Below are 26,228 nucleotides of genomic sequence, written 5' to 3'. Positions count from 1 at the left end.
TAAGAAACAGGAGGTTTACTTCAAGGAACAGATAATGCTACAGCAAAGGAATATTTCTCTGGAACAGAAAAAGACTTTATTCAGGAAAGCCACTTAGCGACCCAGTCTTGCCTGCATCTGAAGCCAGAGACAAAAATCTGGTGAGTGCAGTAGTGTTAGGACCTTAGCAGTGCCACTCCATGGAGAACCCTAACCTTGTTCACAGAGGAAGAGTCAGGGCATGTTGCTTGAGTCTCAGCAAAACATTTCCAGTTCTGCAGGATAACTAGCTTTGCTTGAGGGCGAATATGGGCAGGGCTCATTGGCTCTCTCTTTAGACGCAAAGCTGTATTAGCTCTTTCGGTGCTTTTCTCTGGTCTGCAGAAGCCGTAGGATGCGCTCGTTTTTTGTTAAATCTGAAGGCAATTCATTTTTCTGGAAACAAGACACAAGTTGGTTGGAAACCAGAGAAAGGACTTTCACCATCTGGTTCTCATGCAGCAGACTTCAAGGAACATCACCCAAAGGAGCATTGGCATTCAACATTCTGCACTGAGCTACATTCAACTGTGGACTCATGCACTTCTCATCAGAAAATATACCAATGCTGTATTACTGAGCCTTTCAGCAGGCTTGTTTAACAGGGACTGTAATTCGAAGTTGGCTTGTGATGAACTACTTAGATTAGGGTGGCTAACGTGGTCCTCTGCTTGTTGCTCGACTACATCCCTGACCACTGACCATGGCGACTGAGGCTAGGGCCAATGCCATTTGCAGGACTCTGCACTTCCCATCCCTAGGGCAGATCCAAAGGGGTCTTCAGCAAGCTACCCCATCATATTCTAGTGACTTCCCTGGGCTGCTGCAGGGCAGCGATTCTGCTTCAAGGAGCACATCAAGACACTCAAGGAGTGCAAGTTATTGCCTTTTGTTTTCTGGCTTTTAAGTTGAAAGAAAATGAGTCAAAAAGGTTCTACGATATGGTGAACCTGTGGCCATCCTCACCTTGTATTCCAACTCCCATCAATCCCAGCCAGCTTGAGCAATGGTCAGAGCTGGTGTTCAGCAACATCTGGAAGGCCACATGTTCCTCATCCTTGCTCTATATGCTATGCTGCAGGGATGAATGACTATTAAACATAGATTTCTTTCCAATAAAATCATGATTACTGTCTTTGGCACTCATGAGAGCAGGATCAGCTGACACTCAAATTTACATTCAGGCTTCAGTAGCATTTAAACTAGATCTGTAATGAACTGACTTTGGGCTTCCCCTGAGGAGGAAAAATACTATATCGGTCTACACAGATTTGTATTCTAGTATAATGTGGAGGCTCCAGTAAATTTAGAAGAGGCGGTGGTGCAATTCTGTAATGACAGAAATGTCCAGAAAACCTTATGCCCAAACAGATTTATTAGTCTTTAAAGGTGCCAGTTGAAACTAGGATGATTTTGCTGCAACAGGTAACAGAATTACCTTGTGGGATGAATGTGGTTGACGCAAACAATTTTCCCCAAGAGTGTGCTGCCCTCTAATGGAAATATACGACATGGAAATATACGACATTTATTCTCTGTTTTTGTTCCTAATGTAAAACTTCAGGCTAAAATTACTAAGAATTTCTACAAAGAGATTCATGCAAAGACTGAGACTTTCCTAACAGTTTCAAAGGTCTGACAATCTTAAAACAAAAGCACACTACCTTGTTCCTAAGGAGCGGATCTGCTCCTGCTTCTATGAGTAGTGCTACTGCTTTAGCGCTGCCCCCAAGAACAGCTGCATGGAGAGCTGATGTTCCATTCTAGTATAAACAAAAACATAAAATATATCTATATGCAGATGATATTGCTAATAATAATAATAATAATAATAATAATAACAACAACAACAACAACAACAACTTTTAAATCTCAGGTCTCTTAACAGTAATGCAGGAAGGGTTTTGGCAGAGTTGGTAGCAGTCTTTTCCAACTATTTCCAACAGATGGGTGGGCATAAGAAGACTTTAACCCACCTGAGTTTGAGACATGGCATATGTTAGGCTTCCGCAAACTCAGCCCTCCAGATGTTTTTGGCCTACAACTCCCACAATCCCTAGCTAGCAGGACCAGTGGTCAGGGATGATGGGAATTGTAGTCTCAAAACATCTGGAGGGCCGAGTTTGAGGAAGCCTGGCATACGTAATAGGGAAAAGACCCAGGACCCTGCTCTGATTTATATTAATATCTCTATATTAGAAAAATATTTGAAATAACTTAGGATTTTGAGTCAAACTGAGCAATCTTCTGTGAGAGTCCCACTGAAATTCGTGAGAGCTCCCACAGCATCCAAGAGAACTATGGTTCCGAGCATCCTAAATATTTTCTCAGTACTTGCCTTCAATAAACCAAGCGTAGGAGAGAATTTAAGCAATTCCTCTATAACATCACTATATCCTTTGTTTGCAGCTTTAAGTAAAGCAGTTGTGCCATCCTACAAAAGAAAGGAGGAGAGAGAAGAAACATGAATTGAAGATGACCATTTGTCCTGTTTTAGACTTGTCCTTGTATAGAATTCATAAGGGAAGGGTCCTCCCGTTCATTATAACCCATTTAGAGCATGTTATTTCTCCCATAAGCAGGCTTTGAGTGTCCTTACTGTACATGAAGCCCTTACTGCATGCAGCAGCAGTGCTTTTATGACATCCATACCCTAGGTTTGCAGATTTCAATGCTTAAAAATATTGTCATTGAAACATTCCTAGACTGTGACCCTATAGTCACTTAATCTAGGAATAGGTCCTATTGAACTTAGCTAGCATCGCCACTCAGCAAACTGAAGCAATTGGCTCAGGTGGTGAGGCTGGTTAACTTGGGCTTGCCTTCCCTGGTATAGCATGACATGCTTGCTGCCATCAAAAGCCCTCCGCCTCCTCGCTCCCTGCCTCTCTCAAGAAAGGTTCAGGGGCAAAGCATTCCTTGGAGTAAAGCATTCTAGGAGCGATGGCTGAGACTCCGTGCCCCTGCTGCAGTTTACTACCTAAAATTATTCGGAAAAGGTTTAGAATTACTGTACAATTTCCCTCTAAATAGGGCTTCGGCAGCAGCAAACCATAGCAGTGCCAGCATGCCCAGAATGCTTCACTCAAGGTAGGACCTTGGAGCGGGGAGGTGGAGGGCCTTGCCACTGCTTAAGCAGCAGCAAAATAAATATTAAGTAAGACTGAAGAGGAGAAAGGGAGAATTGCTACTACCTTTTCCTTCTTTTTATGGAACCAGCTCTGCTTGCAATTGGGCAGCTACCCTGTTGACACCAGGATTGTTACAAGGCAGCATTGAGTCTGGGGCGAATATGGTGTTTCCCCTGGTGCAACTACACAGCCTCAATTTTGCCACTGCTGCTTTACCCTGTACAGGTAAGCTGTAGCAATGCTGGTGTCAGGAGGGCAGTCTGCAGCTCTCCCCACCACCACCACAATGGCTGCTATGACCAAAGGAACAGTACGCACATTGCATTTATAGATGTAAAACTAAGTGGTTTTAAGGACATACCTAAAAATGTGAAATTCACAAATGTACACATCACACAGATACATAAACTATGAAGTCATTTCCCACCCTTTTCCTGTGATTGTCATTTGTTTTAACTGTTTTTAATTCTAAAATTGTAATCCACCCGGGACCTGCTGGTGCATAAGAAAAGTAATAATAATGGCGAAGAGTTGGTGGTTTACTAAACAAGAATAATCCTAATCTATTATATTCTACTCATTTGAGTGAACTGTATGTCCAGTGGGCTTTACTTTATTTTGAAATCTATCAGTTACCACAGAGGGCTAGTGCTCAAGAAAAAGAACTCTACTGGGCATGCAACATTTGATAAGAGGTTCTTTAGATACAGATTATCCTTGATCTTAAACTGAGCCTCCAAAATACGTCAGCCCTCAAACTTGCCTTCAATGCCAAGGCCATGCTGTGTAATCTATTGAGAAATAACAAATAACCAAGTGGATCTGAGCACTACATCTTTGTCGCTACTGACCTACCAAATTTTTCTTAGTAACATGGCAGACAGTGACAGGGACCACTCAGAGATAGAGGTTAACTGTTTAATTTACACTTTTATTACCAAGAGGAAAGGGATTGGCTTTTTTCTTAAGTATGTTTCTGTGCTCTGGTTTTGTAAAACATCTCCAACTTGGAAACAGAAGAAGCTGTTCCTTCTGTTGTAAAATGCCCCTTGCAATGAGACATAATTGAGAGGGATGCTAGCCAACCTATTCTGCAGTACTGACTGCCACAGCACACCAATGAGATATTCTAGAATATGGGTGGGAAACATGTAGCCCTCCATAGGTTGCTAAACACCAGCTCCCATAATTTCTGATGACTGGCCATGCTGGTTGTAGCTAATGGGAGGTGGACTCCAACAACAAACAGGCTCCCTACTCCTGTCCACCATATCACAGAGAACTGTTGACTCCTTTTCTTCTAATATAAAGCCCCCAAAACAAAAGGCAGCTACTCACACTCCTTGTAGCATCTCGTTCTGCTCCTCGGAGCAGCATCACTCGCACTACCTCACTGTGACCCATCTGAGAGGCTATCCACAATGGAGCTGTCCCATCCTTTAAGAAGAAGACGAAATAACATGCAAAACAGGACCCATCAGTTTGATACAGGCAGCACGCTGAACAGCTCTGGCAGCTCACCACAAGATTCTGGCTGGAACTCAAGGACAAAATGAACTTGAATCCTTGATGAAAACCTGTTTTCCCCTGGAGAAGGGACATCGTGTTCAGCTCAGCATTCAGGGAATGCAAACAGGCAAACAGAATCTATATATTTCAGCATGTCCTTGTGGCTGAATAAAAGTTTGAACAGTGCAAATGAAATGTTCAATAACTTAATAAGATGAAAACAGTATGCTGTATAACAAACAGTATTTTCTCTGTTTTAAATGCCTTAATTATTATCAGATGCTATACCAAAGCTTAAGAAGCAGGAAGTACTGGTTCCTCCTAAAGCTTAACGCAGACAAGAGTCTATTTTGTTTGTTATCAGGTCATGAAGTGTAGTTCTGTATTATTTTGAAGGACTCTTTTTAAACAAAAATAAACAGTTTAAACAGTGCTGAAGTGGAAAAACAAGGCTGAGGGAGAGGAGCTTCTTGAGTTTTACTTCCTGTGCCCAATTCAGTTTACAAAAGCCTTGCATCTTCTTCTTTTTTAAAAAACCCAAAGAGTTTTGCAACCATAGAATATATAATTCTGCTGAGATAAGAAATGCGCTTCTTTATACCTGTAGCTTATACAGGATGCAAATTTAAAACTCTGTACAGTGGTACCTCAGGTTAAGTACTTAACCTGAAACTGTTCTTAACCTGAAGCACCACTTTAGCTAATGGGGCCTCCTGCTGCTGCTGCGCCGCCACCACGCGTTTTCTGTTCTCATCCTGAAGCAAAGTTCTTAACCTGAGGTACTATTTCTGGGTTAGCGGAGTCTGTAACCTGAAGCGAATGTAACCCAAGGTACCACTGTATTTCAGAAAGGAAATTGCTCTTTGTTTTCTACTAGTGACCATGCTGTGCAGCAGTTAAATTTTGTGGTTAGCTTGTGTATGTTTTCAACCATGGGTTGGAAAAAAATATTGGTTTGTGGATGGTGTCACCAAGGTTTCTTGAATATCAAATGGTAGAACTGGAGAAGGTTTGAAATGCTTATTTCTTGATATGTTCAGTGATGAGGAATGCAGAGAGAAGAAATGCCATGGTGCACCTATAGCAGCAAAAGCAAACACCTTCATCTGCCCCAACTGCAATAAAACATGTCTCTGCTGCCACAGCAGGCACTGTAACTCTCCAGCTGTTTGACTTTACCCACAAAGCCACACTCTTCCACTGTTTTCTGAGACAGACTGATGCCGGCAAATATTAATACAAAGAAAAAATGCAAAGGCTTTCATGGACCTTAGTGGGAACCAAACAAGGCACTTAGGATGCAGGCCTGTACACAATTATCCAGGACTAAGTCCCACTGAATAGATATGTATAGGACTGCAACATTTATTATCTTATCTCATTTCCTGTAAACAGTTCAGTGTCACAAGGTGTCAGTGTTTCCTAGAACTAGTAACCTTAGAAGACTCAACTGCAGCAAACCTGTTAGTTCAGGTCATAACCTTCTGAGTCAACAGTAGATCTGCCAACTGAGGAGGTGACAGGGTTACTTGTGGACTAGATTGCTTTGGGCCCTGTTTATCAAGGTAGTAGTATCCAATAAAAAGGTCTCATAATAAACAATTATTTTTTGTTGGAAGCAACTGAAACCCTGTGGACAGGCTGGTGCAAAATGAAAAGAGCATAATGATAGCAGCAGAAATTCCAAAAACACATGAGGAACAAGGCAATAAATAGTGCATACAGTTCTGGTTCCCTCAAAAAGGATACTGTGGACTGGAAAAAGTTCAGATACAGTCAATCAAAGTGAGGCTTAATGTTAAAGAGATTCAATAATGACAAAAGAAAGAAATTTCTTCACACAGTGCAAACTACGGAATTCATTCCCACAAGATTTAGAGGGCTTTCAAGAAGAGTAGACAAATGAATGGAGAACAAGGCTATCAGTGGTTACCAGCCACAATGGCTATGTTCTAACGCCACTTGCGGAGGCAGTATGGTTCAGTGGTTGGAACCTGCAGGAGAACAGAGTGCTGTTGCGCTTAGGTCCAGCTTGTAAATTTCTCATGGGGAATTGGTTGGCCTGTGAGAACAGGATGCTGGATGAGATAGGCCTTTGGCCTGATCCAGGAGGGTTCTTCTTATGTTATAGCAATAAGGAAACACAGGATGCTAACAAGATTTTTACACATCCTATAGTTAATTGTGGCTTTGTGTGCCTGGAAATACCAAATGAGAAGCCACATCACTTGAGTTCATGCTTGTTATCAGCAACCTGTGAATGTAAATGCTTAAGGAACCGACTTACCCAGAACCTGCAATTTCCCGCATGTACACCTTCATCTACTCTTGGTAGAAAATAACCTCTGATGCAATATAGTTCAATCAGTAGGTGGCTCTGGACTTCAGCCGGATTTCTGTGGCACTGGGGATTTCCTGTTAGTAGGGATCCTCTTTGAACCCAAGAGCTACAGTCCCTCACGGGGAACCTTCCTTGGTCCCCATGCCAGTGGTGGGCAGGGCCAAAGCCAAAAATGGGTGGGGAAATGTTACATCCCAGAGCCCTGAAAGTGAAGAGGCTTTTTCGCATGTATACGCCCAGAAGCTTCCATGCTCAAGCAACAGGCATATTATCCACAGTTGACAGGCAACTGTCAAAGGCCCAGCCGGGCAAAGGCACTCATGATGGGCACAGAAAAGGGTCAGTGAAAAGGTGCAGCCAGAGCAGGGAGCATGGCTTAGGGCCAGGCAAAGCCCAGGAGGACCACATATGGTCCACATGCCTGGGGTTTTCCACCCCTTGCAGCTGTTCTGGTCTTGTTGGGGAGATAGAACAGATTTCTTAACTAACTTTCTGACTTTTGTGTCCTCTAAGGATTCCATGGCACACATACCTCCTTCAACTGTTCCACGGGACAGATTCAAGGAAATACCTATAATCTAAGTAAGAATGCATAACCAGAAATGCCAAGTATTAGAGGAAGTTAAACTACAACCTCGGCAGTCTGTATAGAAAACCCAACAGCAGCACATGTATCCAAATTTGATCAAATATTAACTTCCATATCAAAGGCACACCAATAACTGGAATGTAGTCAGCACCAAGGCACAGCTGGTTAGTCTTAGCATATGAACACATGAAGGGGAAAATCTAGGCAGTATCAATCTTAAAAATAAATAAGGGAGGGTAACAAACATTGTCTGTGTCTTAACAATGCTGAACATTACCTGCCTTGGCTGGTTGACCTTTGCTCCAGAAGACAGCAATAGCCGAATTAAATCCAGGTAACCACCTTGGGCAGCCAGGAAAAGGGAAGTAGCTCCGTCCTTAATTTTTTAAATAAAATATTTAATTAGCTTTTAAGATGGCAAAAAAAGATTTCTTAACAGAACCATTGAACTCTTTCTTTCCTCCATTAGCCCACAAGCATAGCAAGACTGCTTATATACTGAAGTATGTTTTTCATAACTACCGATACATTTCTGCAGCATTGATGAATGCAAAAAGCAAGCTTGCTCTTTAATTAGTCTGCTTCCAGTCTTTCATGTAATCAATTTAAAGATTAAACAATAAACCCTGGTGCTTTCTGAGTAATGGTTCCAGCAAATGTGCATTTGAAGTCTGCCTCTTGTGGAAGTCCTTTGCGAGTGCTGCTGAGCAACAGAAGCTGATCAGATTTTTGGTTTTAAGAACAACTTCCTTTCAATCATTGCTTTAAAATGCATTACATATTTCATATCCTATCCAAAAGTGCTATTTGAAGCAGCACACATGCTTCTCCTACGACCAGGTGGGCAGCAGCAAGAGCAGGTGGGAAAGGAGAATCTCTACCACCCTCTCCCCTGCTGCCACCCACCGACTCGCAGGAGAAGTATGTGAGATGCTTCAAACAGCGCTTTAAGGCAGTCACCACATTCCAGTTCCAGCATGGAGGGCTGCCTTTAAGTGTTTCTCAAAAGAGCTGTTTGAAGTAGCTGCCCCTCTCCTGGGCACAAGAGAACTCTCTGCAGGGAAACTTCATAAAAGGCAGCTTCCATTATTCCCAATCTCCATGTGCAATATTAAACACGTACAGCTTATAATTTTGCCTTCTCATTCTGTGTAATGTGTAGAATGGCTCAAAGTGTAAGGAGGGGCTGGCATTGAATTTTCCACCAACTCCTTTCCAGCACGTAAAGTAGCACAGAAACACTAGTTCCAGAGCACTCTGCTTTCTCATTAACAGAAAAAATGAACCCCGGAAAGGTTTCCTTAAACCTTGAACATTCCAGGGGAAAGGGAGGGTCAGAATGGCTGAAGGCCAACTCCAAGTAAACTCACATAAAGCTGATCGTGAACGTTGGCACCGTGTTTCAGCAATGTTTCCACCACTCTCATGTGCCCGTACTGACACGCAGCTAACAGAGCAGTGCCTCCATCCTGCAAAGGGGTGGGGGAGTAAAAAGAAGGTACAAAATAGACATAAGTGAAGGGGAAAAGACAAAGGCTGTAGAATACCACCTACGTCTTGCATTTCAATACGATACAATAATAGCAATGAAGAAATCAAACGGAAGTTCTGCAGATAATGCCAGGGGAAACTGCTGGCAGTGGCAGAATTTATGCCAGAGCTTTCCAAACTTTTCATGTTGGTGACACACTTTTTAGACATGCGTAATTTCACGACACTGTAATTCATTTTCACATCATTTCACGACACAGTAATTCAGTTTTACTATCAAGCCAGAGGTTAAACTAACCCCTTTCCATCCCCTGGAGGAGTGTGGGGAGCGTTCTCACAACACACCTACATACTGCAGCTGACACACTAACGTGTCACGACATTTAAGCCCTGGCCTTGGAACAAGAACTTTGGGAGGAATAAGTGTATCCTGTTGAAGGCTTAAGTAAATATTCAAAGAATCATAGAACTGTAGAGTTGGAAGCGACCCTGTTTAGTTCACAGTGAATGGAAACTGTCCCTGTATGTGGCTATCAACCCCACCACTGAACAACACATAATTCCCATATGCCTAAAACGTGAAATTCTGAACATGGCTTTTTCTGATAACTTGTCCACACTATATTACTTCAAACAGCTGTCACTTATAGTTTCCAGCAACATTCCCCATCCAAGGATTTGATATCCAGGGTCTCTTAAAACAGGAAAGCACTTTTCTTCTTTTTTCCAGCATGAACTTGGCTTTCTTCTTCTTGGACTTTAATGGTCTTGCTGCAAAGCCACAGGCCCTAATATACTGGCTATGACATTATGACTTCTCAATTACAGTCATTCATGAAGTTTAGTATCTACACCTTCCCTTCAGATGTCAAGGAAATAAACAACTATCAGACTTTTAGAAGACATCTGAAGGCAGCCCTATTTAGATAAGTTTTTAAGGACTGATGTTTTTATTATGGTTTTAGTTATGTTGTAAGCCACCCAGAGTTGCTGAGGAAACCCAGCCAGAAGGGCAGGGTATAAATAACAAACATACCCCTAAACATTTTGTGAATCTAAATTCGGCCTCATTGAGGGGCAGTATTTCAATGTATGAGTAGATAGATAGATAATACTTTATTTGGCTATAAGCCCACAAGGTAAAACCAATCAATAGATAAAATAGCATTAAATGTATGAGTAGTAAAATGAGAGTACCCATAAACATTTTTTTTTTTAGAAAAAAAGCACTGATTACTACAGACTTCCTTAAAATCACTAGCACTGGATCCCAACATTTTTTTTGTTACAAAAGTCAGCCCCCACCCCTGCCAACATGTTAGCTCAATTGGTTAAAGTGTGGTGCTGATAACACCAAGATCACACATTTGATTCCTGTACTGGCCTATTCCTGCATTGCAGTCAGTTAGACTAGATGATCCTCAGGGTCCCTTCCAACTCTACAATTCTATGGGATGTCATGTAAAACAAAACTGTGTCAGTTTCTTGAAGTAAGGCCTGCCCTTTCACACATCATGCAGTTGGGAACTGGGAGGCACAATTAAAAGAGAAAGCAGGTCAGATGAAGTGGGCCATCCTGCTCCCTGGTTGTGTATTTCCAGGAAGTCTCCTTTTTTACTTTTTCTCTTAGCAGGGCTTTTGAAGCCTAGCTGAGAGAAAAGTGACATTACTGACAGGGCAGACGTAAAAGAGGTAAGCAGTGGGAGGGGGGTGTTATTTATTTGACACATTTTTATCCAGCTCTCCAGCTGCAAAGCCTCAAAGCATGGTTTGCAGATGAATTTTACAAAGAGGATATTCCATGCAAACATGACACAAAAGGAAAAAAGCATGGGGGGAGGTAAAAACATTCTTAAAGTTGACTGAGATGGAAACGGTTCAGCTGGTCTGTCAGCAAAGGAAAGAGCTGTTTTGACCCATTTCTACCAAGTTCCCAGAGGTGAAGAAGGCTGGTAGTTGTAGCACCACGGAGAGCTGCCAGTGAGCAACTTGCTCCCACAGAGGTACTGAGGTCTGTAACAAATCCACTTTAAAAAAAGAAACAGACCATTTTCTGGACAGGAAGCTGGTACTGAAAAGTGTGAAATGAACAAACGATTAACTGGAAAATGTATAAAACACCCTGCAGGCAAATCAGGATGAATGCTCATTCCTACACTTAAGACATTTCTCTACTCCTCCTCATCTAAAAAGTAATGACAAGCACTGCTTCCTAGGGAAGGTGTTTCACATTCCTCATCATTTTTTTGTACTGGATGCAGTTGTTTATGTTAACTCTGGATCAATTTTGGCTACATCTGTAGGGAATTAGAAGCTGTCTCTGGCAAATACGCTGGAAATTCCGAGAAATGAAAACCATCCTGGCACAATTGCACATCAGCAAATCAAAGCAGAGACTTTTGCATAATGCTGGCGTTACGCATGCGAGGTCTTTTCAAACCAGAAAAGCCAAGGCAGAAATCATATTGCTGATGCTGTGCATTTCACGACAGTAATGACAATGGGTTCCAGCTATTGCAAAATGCTTTCTTTCTTTTTTTTAACAAACCAACAGGCAGTGCAATGTGCTACAAAGAGCTGTGCATGCTCTCTAATTTTTTTGGTTCCCTGCTGCAGTCCCCCCCCCCCCGCCCCCTACTTCGGAATATTGCCACTGCCGTGTTACTGTGCAATCTGGAAGGAAAGCAAAAGCCAATCTCTCCTGACTACCTACCCAGCCACATGAATGCAGAAGGCTACATCCTTATGTACACCACTTACCTTATGTACACCACTTAAGTCCTTGGATAATTAAGCGGTATATAAATAGCAAAAATACCATGCGTGCCTTAATGTGAGAGAGTGCTCCCTTTCACTCTCTCCCTCTCTCTCACTGGCACTGGCTGATTTATTATAGATTTTCATATTACATTAAGTTCTGAAAAGAAATACGCACAATTCTCATCTCTCTTGCTTTTGATCTTCCAGGGCAAACGTTTGCAAGGAGGAACTCGTGCATTTTCCTCTCTGCAGAGTTCGATAAATTTCCTGCTTTTACATTAGATCTGGACTCTAAACCGTGGCTAACCTTAGCTAGTTTGCTGAAACAAGCCAGCTTCATAATTATGATCATCCACTATTTGAGAGGTTCGGATAACACAACAAGCTGTGGTTAATAAAGGGGGGGGGTGAAGAAAAAGCTTCCAAACTCCTCCTTGCACCACAGCAGAGCCAAAGGCTCAGCTAGGCTCATTCTCATCATGCTAAATTATTGTGTGATGTTCAAGCTGGGCCAGTGCCTCAGCTTTGGTTGCCTACATGTATGAAATAAATAAAAAACAAGGTTTTGGTGAGGGTGAGGGAAAGAACTCCAGAAGTAAATAATTGTAACAAAACAAGGTCAACACGGATTTGTGCACTAGGCTGGAATAGTGTCATTCGGTAGTATGCAGCTAAGTTTTACTCTGAGGAGAACCACTGAAATTAACAGACATGACTAAGTTAGGTCCATTAATTTTAATGAGTCTACTCTAAGTAAAACTTAATTGGATACCACCCTTGTTTCCGATACTAACACAGCCACAGACTCTTAAATCCCATAAAACTAAGGACAGGAACTGGTGTTTCAGTTCTGTGGATCTGTCCTTCCTTAGCACTCTAAGATCTCTTCCAAATCTGTGCACTTCCGTGCTTTGTTTGCTTCCGTTCAGTTAAATTCAGTGAGAAATTGTTTTAACAGGTGGTCAACGGCAAAAGTTGATGGGAAAATTGCCCTACATTCAACTCTTCCCTAATATGAAGAATATAGCGCAAGAGTAGAAAAGGTGAAGGTGAGACGAGTGCATTTTGCATGAGCCATAGGTGATTTCATGCTAGCACAAAGAAACAGATTTTGCCTAAAGCAGTTGTGCAGGTGGCATTGACTACAGAAAGGAGTCAGTTCTTTCACAATTCAGGCCACGGTCATCTGACAGCCTAAAGCACATGAGTTATTTAGTCTTATCTTGGCAGGTATACAGTAGCTACTCCTGTCATGTTAAACATGAAATGACAGCATCTTTTCAAGAAAATCCAGCTGCCTGAGTGCCTGCAGCTGTAAATTCCATACAACTTGACTTCCAAGCAGAGTGGCCTCTTTCTGTCTTTCTTTTTCCCCATTTTAGATATTGCTTCTTGACTTCACACCACTGGGTAGCATAAAAGAGACAACCAATCTGGTCAGCTCTGGTTCTGCCCTTTTGCAACGGAAAGAGTAAAAATTATTAGGAAATGGAGCAGCACTTATACAATGAAAATGGAGCAGTAAAAGCCTGAGCCGAGAGTATGTCCTGCCAGAGAACTGTGTGGCAAGAAGCAAAATTATATCATGGGCCTCTCGCTTGCTCTCCATGCCAAATCCCTGCCTGCCAAAATTCATCATCGTGGTGTTAAAGCCAAGCACAATCTCTTACTTTGGTTTTAAATTCTGTGGAGGCTCCATACTCAAAGAGAAACTTCACGATATCATTGTGACCTTGTTGTGCAGCAAAGAACAGGGCAGTGGCACCAGACTGAAAAAGAGAAACATAAAGCCCATGGATTAGGTATGTAAGTACATTTCATTTAATCTACATAACAATGTCTTTTAAAACCTTATTTTAAAGTTGGTAATGCTTGAAATGTGCAAATCCAAATTCTCATATCTAGCAGCAGCTGCTCTTCAGTTAAAACATTCCCACATGATTCTATTCTGGAAGATTCCAGCACAGCCTTCACCAACCATAGTGCCCTCCAGTTGTATTGGACTACAACTCCCATCACTCCCCGCCAACACTTAAAAAAAAAAATTAAACTTTCAAAATGAGTAACAAAGCCGAAATTCAAGACACTACTTTTCATAGCTTGGGGATAGAACAACTGAGAAAACAACCTGTTAAATTTCTGTAACACAGCTGTGAGGGAAAAGGAAGGCAGCGGCCTAGTATACACATAATGTTAAATCATGGTTTAGTTAGTGCTATGTGCACATGACTTGGGTTGCACGCTTCCCCCTCCCTCTTTCTCCTCCTGCATGGCAGTGGGGAGAGCTTCTGAAGCCAGTTTCATAACCCATGATTTGATGTTGTATTATAACCATTCTAGAATTTGTTTTAAACCACAATCCCAAGTTATCTAGAAGAGTTTGGATTTGATATCCCGCTTTATCACTACCCTAAGGAGTCTCAAAGCGGCTAACAATCTCCTTTCCCTTCCTCCCCCACAACAAACACTCTGTAAGGTGAGTGGGGCTGAGAGACTTCAGAGGAGTGTGACTAGACCAAGGTCACCCAGCAGCTGCATGTGGAGGAGCGGGGAAGCGAACCTGGTTCACCAGATTACGAGTCCACCGCTCTTAACCACTACACCACACTGGCTCTAGGAACAAATACATTAAACTGTTTAACAAGTGGTTAGCTACAAAAGCATGCATGCAACCATATGGCAAACCGGTCATCTGTACCTGAAAAGGGATACATTAAAATAAGTTTAGCGAGATCTGTTGCTATGCCTTCCCCTTGTTGAAGGAACACTTCAAACGAGATTCTCAGAGTTAGGTCAAGTGGACATGCTAGCTTTATTCTCCTAGGGCTCTTTATCAGATGCTTAAGTACACTGAGATAATGGAGCTGCTCACATACATTAAGGGCTTTGTTGGATGAAAGCCTCATACCAGCAACTTCTAAAGCAATTCTAACCATCTTTAAATTCATCTAGGAAAACTCCTATTATCCACCAGTAGATCTGGTAGATGTTGCAATTTGCAGATGTCATCAAAGGGATCACTATCCTAATTTTAGGTAACCAAGACAGGTATACACACATATTTTGTAAACAGATGAGAATTGTGTCATTCTTTAGACATATACCTGTTTTCTGTTATCAGGAAAAAATGACTCCAGGCTCCTGGTGCACTATCAAGATGCTAAGTTTTTGAATAATTCTAACGCAGGCCTAGACAAACCACTTATTTGCTACTGGAGGGAATTCTGATATCACCAAATCAAGCTTGCCACTCCTTCTTCTCATAAGGTATCTGTGCATTTAATATCTGCATGACAGGTAAAAATTTAATGTATGAAGCCTTTCCCAGTGCTGAGATGCCTTGATAAGAAAATCTCCACCTGTTGCATTTCTGCCTGTCATAGGTAAAGGTAAAGGGACCCCTGACCATTAGGGCCAGTCGTGACCGACTCTGGGGTTGCGGCGCTCATCTCGCTTTATTGGCCGAGGGAGCCGGTGTACAGCTTCCAGGTCATGTGGCCAGCATGACTAAGCCACTTCTGGCGAACCAGAGCAGCGCATGGAAACGCCGTTTACCTTCCTGCCAGAGCGGTACCTATTTATCTACTTGCACTTTGACGTGCTTTCAAACTGCTAGGTTGGCAGGAGCTGGGACCGAGCAACGGAGGCTCACCCCGTCGCAGGGATTCAAACCGCCGACCTTCTGATTGGCAAGTCCTAGCCTCTGTGGTTAAATCACAGCGCCACCTACATCCCTACAGCTGTGCAAAACAGAGGAGCCGCACCATGGAAAAGGTGGCAACTTTCACTGGTGATTAACTTTCTCTCTGAGTTTAAAAGGCAACAGTGAGAGCTGCAATTAAAAGCTGTGCATAGAAACAGGATATGTTAAAATGAGGATGTGGTTGTCACTATATCCTGTAGTCCTTTTGAGACAGGCACTTCAAAGGCTGTTAGGAAAGAAGTTGATTAAAATGCTATAATGATGGAGGGGGATTAGAAGCACCATCCCGGGAGAATAGCAACCTCCAATTGTCAGGCCAAGTCTGAGTTGAACTACACTGCTTGCTGTTTAATGGCAAATGATGTCTCCTGCTTGTACAGAAGCCAGATAAGAGGCTGACAACCCTACAGCAAGAGATTGATATCCTGGTTGCAAGTAACCAAGGAAATTCAAAATATCAACTCCACTATTCTGACTCATTTCTGTGTTCTGTCATCAGTCAAAGATACTAGCCGTGTTTACACAATTTAATCCTGGCTTAATTGGCTAGGTTATGTATGACCTTCATGCACCTCCAGCTACCCACTTTGCTCTTGCTAGCTCCCCACAAGTGAAGAAATAAACCAGGAAGCTGCAGTTAATCTGAGTTTCCTGTTAAGTGCAAACTTAAGGTGGATTCTAAACAAGCCAGGATTCAAAAGCCAACTTTAAATTAAATGAAAGTTGACTTCCTAATCCTCTTCTTTAGAAGCCATCAATGTTGTTCCTGGCTTATATGAAATGGAAATCTATGGTTAATTTGAGCTTCCTGGCTTGCTTTTTGTGGGTTTTTTTTGCATAGGGACTGTATACAAGTACACAACGCATACCATGGCTTATTACATCAGGAACTGATCGTACTAACTAGGGCATTGTGATATCCTATTGCTCATCTTTGGGGGCCCTTAGCGGTATCTACTAACCAGGACCCAAACTTGCTGACCGCATATATGTCACTCATTGCGTACAGCCACAAGTTCTCACAATAAAATAGGTCTTGAATCTCGCATTTTGGCCCAGTCTTTCTTGCAATCCCTTTTAAAATTAAGAATTCTACCGTACCTCTCTCTGAAGGTTGATATCAGCTCCTTGCAGCACCAATTCTCGAACGCATTCTTTGTGACCATAGTACGAGGCTACCATAAGCGTTGTTGAACCAAGCTGGGCATAAAGAAATACAAACTAATTATCTTAAAAATAGGATAGAAAGCCATGCAAACCTGAAGGCTGTATATAATTTCTCTGCACCTGCTCAATAGAGAAGGGAAGGCCTTTTGGCACACGCAAAATGCTTTGTGATTCCCATACTTTGAGCACAAGAGGATGCTAGGGTTTATGGCTTCTGTGCAAAATGAATCCCAGCACTCCAGATCAGTGAATCTCGATTTTCTGCTGAAATGTGTTGGAGGGTCTGCAAACTGTTGGAAGGTGTGCAAACTGCTTTTTAAGAAAAATAAAAGTGCAATGGGAGTCCCAGTCATGTAACTGCCATGTAACGTGTTGTTTGACTCCTGCTTTTGAGCACACTCAATATGAAGAAAATAATGCATTCATGTCAAGTTTCCCCACTCTCCCGCTAGACCAGATTATGCAAACAGATGCAAATCATCTGTTCCTGTCATGCACAAAGTCCTTACGCTGTCTTTGCAGTCCACATCCACACGCCCACTGTTCAATAGCAGCTGGAGAAGTGCCAAGTTTCCTTTCCTTGCAGCCCAAAACGCAGCATTTGCAAGTGGTGTCTCCTTCTGTTAACAAAACCAAAATGCAACAAAAATCAGATTATTCTGGACAAACGTGGGGATATCTGTGAAGTCTTGCTACTAGGGATCTTTTTTCTTCTTTCCTGGCAAGGGTCCTTTGCTTTTAACAGTGCATGTTCTCTGCTTTGTTTTCTTAAGTGGTTAACAGAAGCACAGCTGTTCCGCAAAGGAAAGCTGCTCTCCACCCATTTGACTCTCGAAGAACACCTTCGTACCCTGTGGGTATTGGGCCTACACACTAATGCAAGCATAGAGTCATTATTTTATGCTCTAGAACATAGCTTTCCAAACTGTGTGTCGTGACACGTTAATGTATTGGCTGCAGTGTGTAGGTGTGTCACGCGAACGGTCCCCAGGCTCCTCCTGGGCCTGGAAAGGGGTTAGCATAACCTCTACTTTGATAATAAAACTGAATCACTCTGTCGCGAAATCATGCAAAACTGAATTGCTGTGTCGTGAAATTGTGCATGTCTAAAAAGCGTGTCACCAACATGAAAAGTTTGGAAAGCTCTGCTCTAGAAAGACCACACAAAGCACACCAACCTGGCTCACCCTTGGTCACCCTTGGTCACAAAAGGGTGGATAAGATATGCATCAGAACAGAAAGGGATCAGACCACTGTGAAACAAGCACACAATAATAGTTTTTAGGGCAAAACCCTATATTCAATATACAACAGCTAAAGGTAAAGGTACCCCTGACTGTTAGGTCCAGTCGCGAATGACTCTGGGGTTGCGGCGCTCATCTCGCTTTACTGGCCGAGGGAGTACAGCTTCCGGGTCATGTGGCCAGCATGACTAAGATGCTTCTGGCGAACCAGAGCAGTGCACGGAAACGCTGTTTACCTTCCCACCAGAGCAGTACCTATTTATCTACTTGCACTTTGACATGCTTTCGAACTGCTAGGTGGGCAGGAGCTGTGACCGAGCAACGGGATCTCACCCCATTGTGGGGATTTGAACCACCAACCTTCTGATCAGCAAGTCCTAGGCTCTGTGGTTTAGACCACAGCACCATCTGTGTCCTTCATACAGCAGCTAAGGGGGCATAAAATCTTGCAGAACCAACACCCTGGTATGCTAGAGAAACACAAGCTACATTGTCATGCTGGTGGAATGGCTAAAATGAGGCAGAGTCATAGTTAGCCAAGTGGCAACATAGAGAAGGAACAATGCAATTCCACTGCACCCTGTTTGCCTCAAGACCATGGCCATGAATTCCAAAGGGCTAGGTTTTAAATATTCAGATATTCAGTGCAGTGACTCATTTAAAATGTTTTAATCAATTATAAAGTTGTTGCTTGTGAATCACAAAACAGATTAGATGTTTTAAAGATTACAATTACAATACATGGCAGGTGTCACCTTAGAAGAGGAAACCCTCTTCTTCTTCTACCCAGGAGGGAATGCTTCTTCTAAAATGGAGCTGGATGTGACACATGTGCATCTTCTCCAAAAACAGAGGTGGGGGGGGCGGTTTCTATTGTTTTACTCCTATACAAATTTATGTCGATTTTAATCAACCAACCAACCAAAAATAATAAAATTATATCTGGGTAAAAGCTTAACAAAGGGCATAAGGAAAAGATAGATCCTCTCCAGATGACATAATTGTTGTTTTTAGGGGAATGTTGAGATGTTGCCCATTTCCTGAGGAAAATCCAACTACTTATTTTCTCTGAATTCAAACTACTATGTCATTCCCTACAAAAAGCTTCATATCTTTCTGTCATTGTGCTTGTTTTTTCTTCTTCTTTGGAAGCTTGTGCACTTTAGCTTTCCAGCACTCCAATAATAAGCGCTCATAAAAACACACAATCATACAAATGAACAAAATGTTCTGCAGTAAGATGCAGGATGAAGAAAAATATTAAATATTTGCAAACAGCATCAAACTTGAAAGTATCTGTTTAAAGAAACAAGAATACAGTGGTACCTCAGGTTAAGTACTTAATTCGTTCTGGAGGTCCATTCTTAACCTGAAACTGTTCTTAACCTGAAGCACCACTTTAGCTAATGGGGCCTCCTGCTGCTGCCGCGGTACCAGAGCACAATTTCTGTTCTCATCCTGAAGCAAAGTTCTTAACCCAAGGTAATATTTCTGGGTTAGTGGAGTCTGTAACCTGAAGCGTATGTAACCCGAGGTACCACTGTACGTGAACTGCATAATATAGAGACCAATGAGCACACTTTCAGGTGAACATTTCTGTTTATCAATTGTCACCTGTTTTCTGATGAGTTATAATCCTCCTCTCTTTTATGTACTTGGGTGAATTATGTGGATTTAGGCTTCTTACTGCAATCCTTGAAGTCCGGCCTATCTTAATTTATTACCACCCTAGTACGATAACACGCCCTCTCTGACCAAACAGCATAACCAAGTAGGAACAACTGACAAGCATCACCTTCATTTTTCATAACTATTACTCAGAATTTCCAGCTAAAAGGATTAAGTAACAAGGAGCGGGACAGATCCCTGCCTGAGACATGTGAGAGCCACTGCCAGCCAGTGGAGAAACTATTGGTGGAAATGTCCCAGGGATCTCACTCAGATAGGGAATCCTATAGCCAGTACACATGTCGAAAGCATGGGGCAAGGCTATGCAGCGCAACAGTTTCAACTTGTTTTTTCAATATGTGACTGGGGGCAGGAAGTTTGACAGCACCCCCTTGTATAACACAGCCTCAAATTTCATACAATATAATAGTGAGCAAAAGTGGGGGTGGGCAGACATAAAAGGTACAAGAGAGAGGGCCTTATTGGTTGTGCCATGTAAAATATGCAATGCTCTGTGGAGGGAGGCCAGCTTGGCTCCTTGTTCCTTGCATTCTGACCAATGGCAGAAGCCAACTTGTTTCAGCAGGTGCTTGGATGCACGCAAACTGAAATTAATATAATTGCTATGTTAAAACTATTATTTTTTCAGTGTGTGTTGGTTTTGCTGTGAGCTGCCTTGAGACTTCCTGAATTACTTCTGAGGCAAAAAGTATCAGGAATATTAATAATAAATACACAAATAATGCAGCGCAAACTCTTTTCTCTATACAGCACCCTCGGACGTGTTATGTCTGCGTTGTGAAGAAAACGCCTCCTCCAACACTGCTCCACACAGGGCATGTTTCTGATGCTAGGTCTCACCCGCCACACAGCACGTGCAATAGTTAGCAGGAGAAAAGAGGAGTGCTTTTGTGCATGGACAGAGAGCTTTTCCCTCACCACTCAACATGGCCAGCCTTCGCACATCTGGGATTAGTGGGTGAAGGGCTTCATCCTGAAGTGGACGGCACCACTTCTTGGCACCGCTCAGTTTAAAACACACACACACCGCAGCTCAGTCTCAAACCGAGCCTGAAAATGAATGCCTCGCCCACACTCCACATGCTTAACCTTTCAACACTCTCCCACCCCGATCGCCGTTTAATAAAAAGCAAACATTGCTTTAGCCAGCCACCTGGTTCCCGCCAGATGCATTGGCGCTTAGGAGAAAAGAGAGGAGCCCAGCTTGCCCCGCAAAGCCAGAGGCAGGCCTGCCATGGCATCTGCAGTGATAACGGGTCACAGCCGCAGGAGCGCTTGGAAGAGGATGAAGAAGCCGAAGAGCAGCGCGGCTGGGGAAAAGCTTACCTTGAAGGACATGGTGAGATCCCCCAAGCGGTTCATGCCTGCCAAACCCAGCGAAGCCGCATCGCTTCCCCAGCAGCACTTCCTTCCCAGGCCTTCCCCGGCGTCGGCACGACAGCGATCATTGGCTCGCCTTGCGGAGCCGCTGGAGCAGAGCTGGCTGCAGGGCTGCAGGCGGCGGCAGCAGCAGCAGCAGCACCGCGCCCGAGCCGGCGTCTGAGTAAGAGCCGCGGCAGTCTGCCAGCCAGCCAGGCAGCAGCAGCAGGAGCACGAGGCCTGCTCTCCTTCGCAGCTTGCACGCTTTGCCCTCTCATCATTGCCCCCTCGGAGAATTCCCTCGCCCGCTTAGGTTACACCGCAAGCGGCTGACCTAGCAACTATGGTGAATTGATATGCAGCCGGGCGTTGAGAAGCGCGCGCTCGTGCTGGGCGTCGCACGTTGCAGCAGCACTTTGCAAGCGAGAGATTTGGCTCTGCGCCTAAATGAGGGTAGACAGAAGGAAGGCAAAAAAAAAGTGCAAGGAGGCCTACTGGCCGTGTATTCACGCTACCCCAGGAAATAATCCTAACGTCTGCCAACACACGCGATTCCCCTATGCCGGAAAAGTTGCCCGCCAGGGAGCTAAGAAACAAGTAGCTGCCTTAGTAGCTGCCAGTAGCTGTTCTAGAAAACCAAACACACCGTAGCGTAAAAGACGTTTAACCCCGGGTGGCTGCCTATCCTAAGATGGCGGCCGCAACGCAAACCACGTGGTTCCCAAGATGGTTACCTAGCAACAGTGCGGCTTCCCCTTAAAGGCTGGGAAAGAAAACACGAAGCGAAAGCCGACCCGCACACAGACGCAGACGCTCACAAACGCTAAACAATAGCAGCCCGTGCCCGAACTGCTAGCTCTGAGAGCTGAAGGGCAGCCTCTGGGCCAACTGCTAGCTCTGAGAGCCGAAGGGCAGCCTCTGGGCCAAAGCCCAACCCCGCAAGAGAAGCAGCCCGCAACAGCCAAGAACGCGCCCACACGGCAAGCAAGGAATAAACGCGCTCCACGGACCAGTGGCTCAACCTCCCGCCGAATTCAATCCCCTTAACCCAATACGACCTGTTCCGAGCGGTGTGAGGGTAATCCCTGCAGAGCCGTGTGGCTGGAGCGAAGGAGGAAGGTTGCGGGAGGGAGGCTGCCCCGGAGTAATCAGCTGGCTGGCGGCTGCTGGAGCCCAGCGGCTATCGGCGGTGTAGCTGCCGCACGTGGTCAGCGGAGCGATGCGTGATCCTTCCTCCACTGATGGAGACCTACGAGAATAAGCACCCCCCCCAGCGGAACCCAAGTGATTTCAGCTCTTTTTGCCCGCGCTGAAACGGAGCACGCAAGCGGGCAAAGAAGAAAATTCCCCGCCAGTGATTTCAGCTCAGAATAAAGGAGCGCTCCGCAGTGCTCCTGAAAAAAGGACTGCGGGGTGACTAAAATGCGCCGGTCGATCGGCTGCTCGGCCCCGGAGAGATTCGCGCCTGCTGCGCTGAAGATCCACGTGTCCAAAGAAAGGAGGCTCCAACGTCGACCGGATCAGCTGGAAAAACCTGGAGGCTAGCCGGAGAAGAGAGGGCGAGCCCCCTCCGCTCCGGCCCTAAATAGGGCAGGCCACGCCCCCCCGGCCAGCCGATTGGCTGGCCGGGAGGCGTGGACGGCCGGGATTCCCTTGCTCTCGCGGGGGCTGAACGCAGCCCCCGCTCACGTGGGGTGGGCGTGATGCCCGCAACCCCACCTCCTGGGGCATGCCCGGAAGTGGCTTTCCCGCCAGATGCATTGGCGCTTAGGAGAAAAGAGAGGAGCCCAGCTTGCCCCGCAAAGCCAGAGGCAGGCCTGCCATGGCATCTGCAGTGATAACGGGTCACAGCCGCAGGAGCGCTTGGAAGAGGATGAAGAAGCCGAAGAGCAGCGCGGCTGGGGAAAAGCTTACCTTGAAGGACATGGTGAGATCCCCCAAGCGGTTCATGCCTGCCAAACCCAGCGAAGCCGCATCGCTTCCCCAGCAGCACTTCCTTCCCAGGCCTTCCCCGGCGTCGGCACGACAGCGATCATTGGCTCGCCTTGCGGAGCCGCTGGAGCAGAGCTGGCTGCAGGGCTGCAGGCGGCGGCAGCAGCAGCAGCAGCACCGCGCCCGAGCCGGCGTCTGAGTAAGAGCCGCGGCAGTCTGCCAGCCAGCCAGGCAGCAGCAGCAGGAGCACGAGGCCTGCTCTCCTTCGCAGCTTGCACGCTTTGCCCTCTCATCATTGCCCCCTCGGAGAATTCCCTCGCCCGCTTAGGTTACACCGCAAGCGGCTGACCTAGCAACTATGGTGAATTGATATGCAGCCGGGCGTTGAGAAGCGCGCGCTCGTGCTGGGCGTCGCACGTTGCAGCAGCACTTTGCAAGCGAGAGATTTGGCTCTGCGCCTAAATGAGGGTAGACAGAAGGAAGGCAAAAAAAAAGTGCAAGGAGGCCTACTGGCCGTGGTGTGTGCACGTGCAAATTTCACTTGTGTGAGCTGATCAATACCTTTATTAGGATTTCTTGAAAAGGCTGAAAAAAGGTTACTTCTTCGAGAGCTTTGAGTCCTGAAGCACGGGGGAAATTCTGCCTGAAAGTGTGGTCACACACACACCCACTCTCTCCAGGCAGACAAGCTGTATTAAGGATTCCAGGAATACCGGGGAAGGTAGTTTGTTAAGAGTGCTGGGAATTGTATACAAACTACAGTTCCCAGGATACTTGGCCTGTCCCCCCAATCAGGGTTTTCCAAAACTTGCCTAGAAATAGACCTTCAGTGGGTGTGGCTTGAAGGGCCTCAGCTTCTTTACCACCAAACTTGGGTCTCCAGCTGCTTTTGGGAACTGTAGTCCACAAAACCAGCTGGAGACCCAAGTTTATGGTAAAAAAGCTGAGGCCCTTCAAGCCACGCCCACTGAAAGTCTGTTCTAGGCAGAGCCAAGACGTAAAACTTCATTATTTTTACAGTCAGAGCCACCATCTAACAATAACTCCAATCCATGCCCATGGAATGCAACATAAATGGTACTAAGAAACAGACCAACTTTGCATTTGGTCATCCTATCCAATGCAGTTTGCAACTGACTCCTCTAACTGTAACAGCATGCAAACCATGCTTTGAAAAGCTTTGCTTGCTTATTTCTGGAAAAGAGGCCCATCTTATTTTCTAAGCACCTGGGCGGGCCAGGGCCGGATTTAGATGAAGAGGGGCTCTAGGCTACTCCACTTGTGAGGCCCGTCCCCATCCCCCACCCTCACAACTAGAAGAAAATGGAAGAGTGTTATAAACAAAATTCAGTGAACCCAAGGATGATGACAGATATTTAAAATTCTACAATTCACAATTTCTCCTCTAAAGGACATGAGATAATATTGTTAAATACCATGGTGATTAAAAAATGCATAAAATTAATACTGATTTTTTTTTTTTTTTTGCAATAACTAAACTTTGTAAACCTTTTGTGGCCAGGGCAGGCCTGGAACTAGTTCCCATGTCTTGTTCCTCTCTAAGGAATCAAGTTCAGCCTTCATGGCATTTAACCATGGCTCAGCATCCTCTGAAGTTAAACTTTGGACCTCTTGGAAACCTGAAGGTTCAACTCACCATTTTGCCTTCAGAGTATTCCATACAAATCACAGATCCACTACTTTGTGGCAGTGCTGCAGTATAAATTCAGAGACACAAATCCTCACAATTTGTATATGCACTATCTGATTACAGCTTTCATCCATGCTAGAAAGTGTGCTATGCAAATAATATATTCAATCCAATGGTGTAAAAAGAATGGAGAGCTAAGACATAAAACCTCATGACTTTTACAACTGGAGCATTAGTAACTCAATTCTATACCCATGGATTGCACAATAAAAAACAACTAGCTTGGAACAGCTATGATGCTAAAACACAGATCTGAAATGCCAACTTCCATAGATCCTGATTTTTACAGTTAGATGCCCCAGACCGACGGCCTAATAACATCCTTGCCTACAGACTGCACTGTAAAAATAGATCCAGTTTTTCATTGTGCCACTGTGGAATGAAGGCATATAGCCAAGGGCGGCACTGATGTTCATCCTCCAGACTTTTACATGCTGATACCCCAAACTGAGTGCCTATGTTCTCTGCTCATGGAGTGTATTGTGAGCTTTCATTGTGTTATATATTTGCCTTGGAGTATATGCATGTAAATATACATTTAACAACAACAGCTTGTAAGAACAACAAAAAACTATGAAGCTCTTTGGCAGTGCCACAAGATACTAGATCCGTAATTTAATATTATTATTTATTAATTACCCACCATTCACCCTAAGGTGCCAGGGCAGATTACAACATTAAAACACAATATTAAAAACAGTTTAAAGCAACTTACAATTTGTGTTTCTTATATTGTAATTTAATGTTGTGAACCGCCCTGAGATCTATGGATAAAGGGCAATACACAAATATAATAAAGAGAATAATAAGGTGGGTCTTAAAAATATATGCATGCATGAATCTGCAGGCCCTGGGATTTAACATCTAGAGACAAAAGAAGCATCATGAAGACTGAGAACTCTTAACGCATGCATCCGCACATTGACATTTTTAAAATGGTGTCCTGTGGCCAGTAATGCCATGCCCTTTCATTAACTTTTGCTTCCTCTTTAGTTAATTGAATTCTGGGCACTCTTCTCTCCAGCAAAGCAGCAAAGAGTGTTAGAAATATCTTATGAAAATCACTCATCTCTTACAGACTCAAAGTAAAACAGCTTTTGAAGCGTGCTTTAAATTATTTACAGCCATATTAAATACTTTTCCCAGAGCGTTTAGCTATACATGCAGTTTTAACTCAAGGAGATTCCACTGCAGTCCACAGCAGAATGCTGCAGTGTGAAGTATGTAGCAGCCACTCAGCATTTTCTGTCACTGTTATCTCGTCAACAGGTAACTTATCAGTGGGATAATCTCTTCGTTCCATACCTAAACATCTCTGCACAAGACATTTAAAGCAGTATCATACTCCTTTAAGCAGTCATGGCTTCCTTCAAACTGGGAATTGTAGTTTTTAAGTATGTTGAGAGATTTTAGGAGACTTTTATTGCCATCATAGAGCTACAGTTTTTAGAGTGCTTTAACAATCCACTTCTAGAGGAAGTCTGGGAATTGCAGCTCTCTGTACTGTGTAGTGCAGATGGGGCTTTATTCTGTATTGATTGGTTGTCATATTGACAGACTGCATTTACAGCTTTTCCTTCCGAT

General features: G+C 44.1%; 1 protein-coding gene across 3 annotated transcripts; it reads right to left on the bottom strand.

The window, feature by feature from the left end:
- ANKRD29 (ankyrin repeat domain 29) lies at positions 1-21,324 on the bottom strand. 3 transcript variants are annotated; one of them, XM_081919189.1, is made up of 10 exons: positions 20,969-21,324; positions 17,219-17,329; positions 16,644-16,742; positions 13,510-13,608; positions 8,959-9,057; positions 7,866-7,964; positions 4,488-4,736; positions 2,357-2,452; positions 1,683-1,781; positions 1-414 (listed from the first exon to the last, which is right to left on the bottom strand). In XM_081919189.1, exons 1-10 carry the CDS (start codon positions 21,002-21,004, stop codon positions 331-333), a joined length of 1,071 nt encoding a protein of 356 aa, XP_081775315.1. In that variant the 5' UTR covers positions 21,005-21,324; the 3' UTR covers positions 1-330. The 3 variants fall into 3 exon arrangements, with proteins under 3 accessions (XP_081775315.1, XP_081775316.1, XP_081775317.1); XM_081919190.1 differs by having other exon boundaries at positions 4,488-4,586; positions 20,969-21,317; XM_081919191.1 differs by lacking the exons at positions 7,866-7,964; positions 8,959-9,057; positions 13,510-13,608; ... (1 more) ...; positions 17,219-17,329; positions 20,969-21,324 and adding an exon at positions 6,946-7,369.
- Between the last annotated feature and the right edge of the window lie 4,904 nt (positions 21,325-26,228).

The sequence above is a fragment of the Podarcis melisellensis genome (genome assembly GCF_964234715.1).
Source record: "Podarcis melisellensis genome assembly, chromosome: 7".
Classification (NCBI taxonomy): Eukaryota; Metazoa; Chordata; class Lepidosauria; order Squamata; family Lacertidae; genus Podarcis; species Podarcis melisellensis.
The sequence above is the reverse complement of the archived record's forward strand: the minus strand, read 5'-3'. Positions and strand labels throughout refer to the sequence as shown.

Bases quoted from the DNA above. Each gene is read 5' to 3' on its own strand.
- ANKRD29 (XM_081919189.1), bottom strand. From the start codon at position 21,004: ATGAACCGCTTGGGGGATCTCACCATGTCCTTCAAG. The intron at 17,330-20,968 runs GTAAGCTTTTCC...TTTTGTTAACAG, and splicing joins ATCTCACCATGTCCTTCAAG to AAGGAGACACCACTTGCAAA. The intron at 1,782-2,356 runs GCAAGTACTGAG...TGTTTATACTAG, and splicing joins CTACGCTTGGTTTATTGAAG to AATGGAACATCAGCTCTCCA.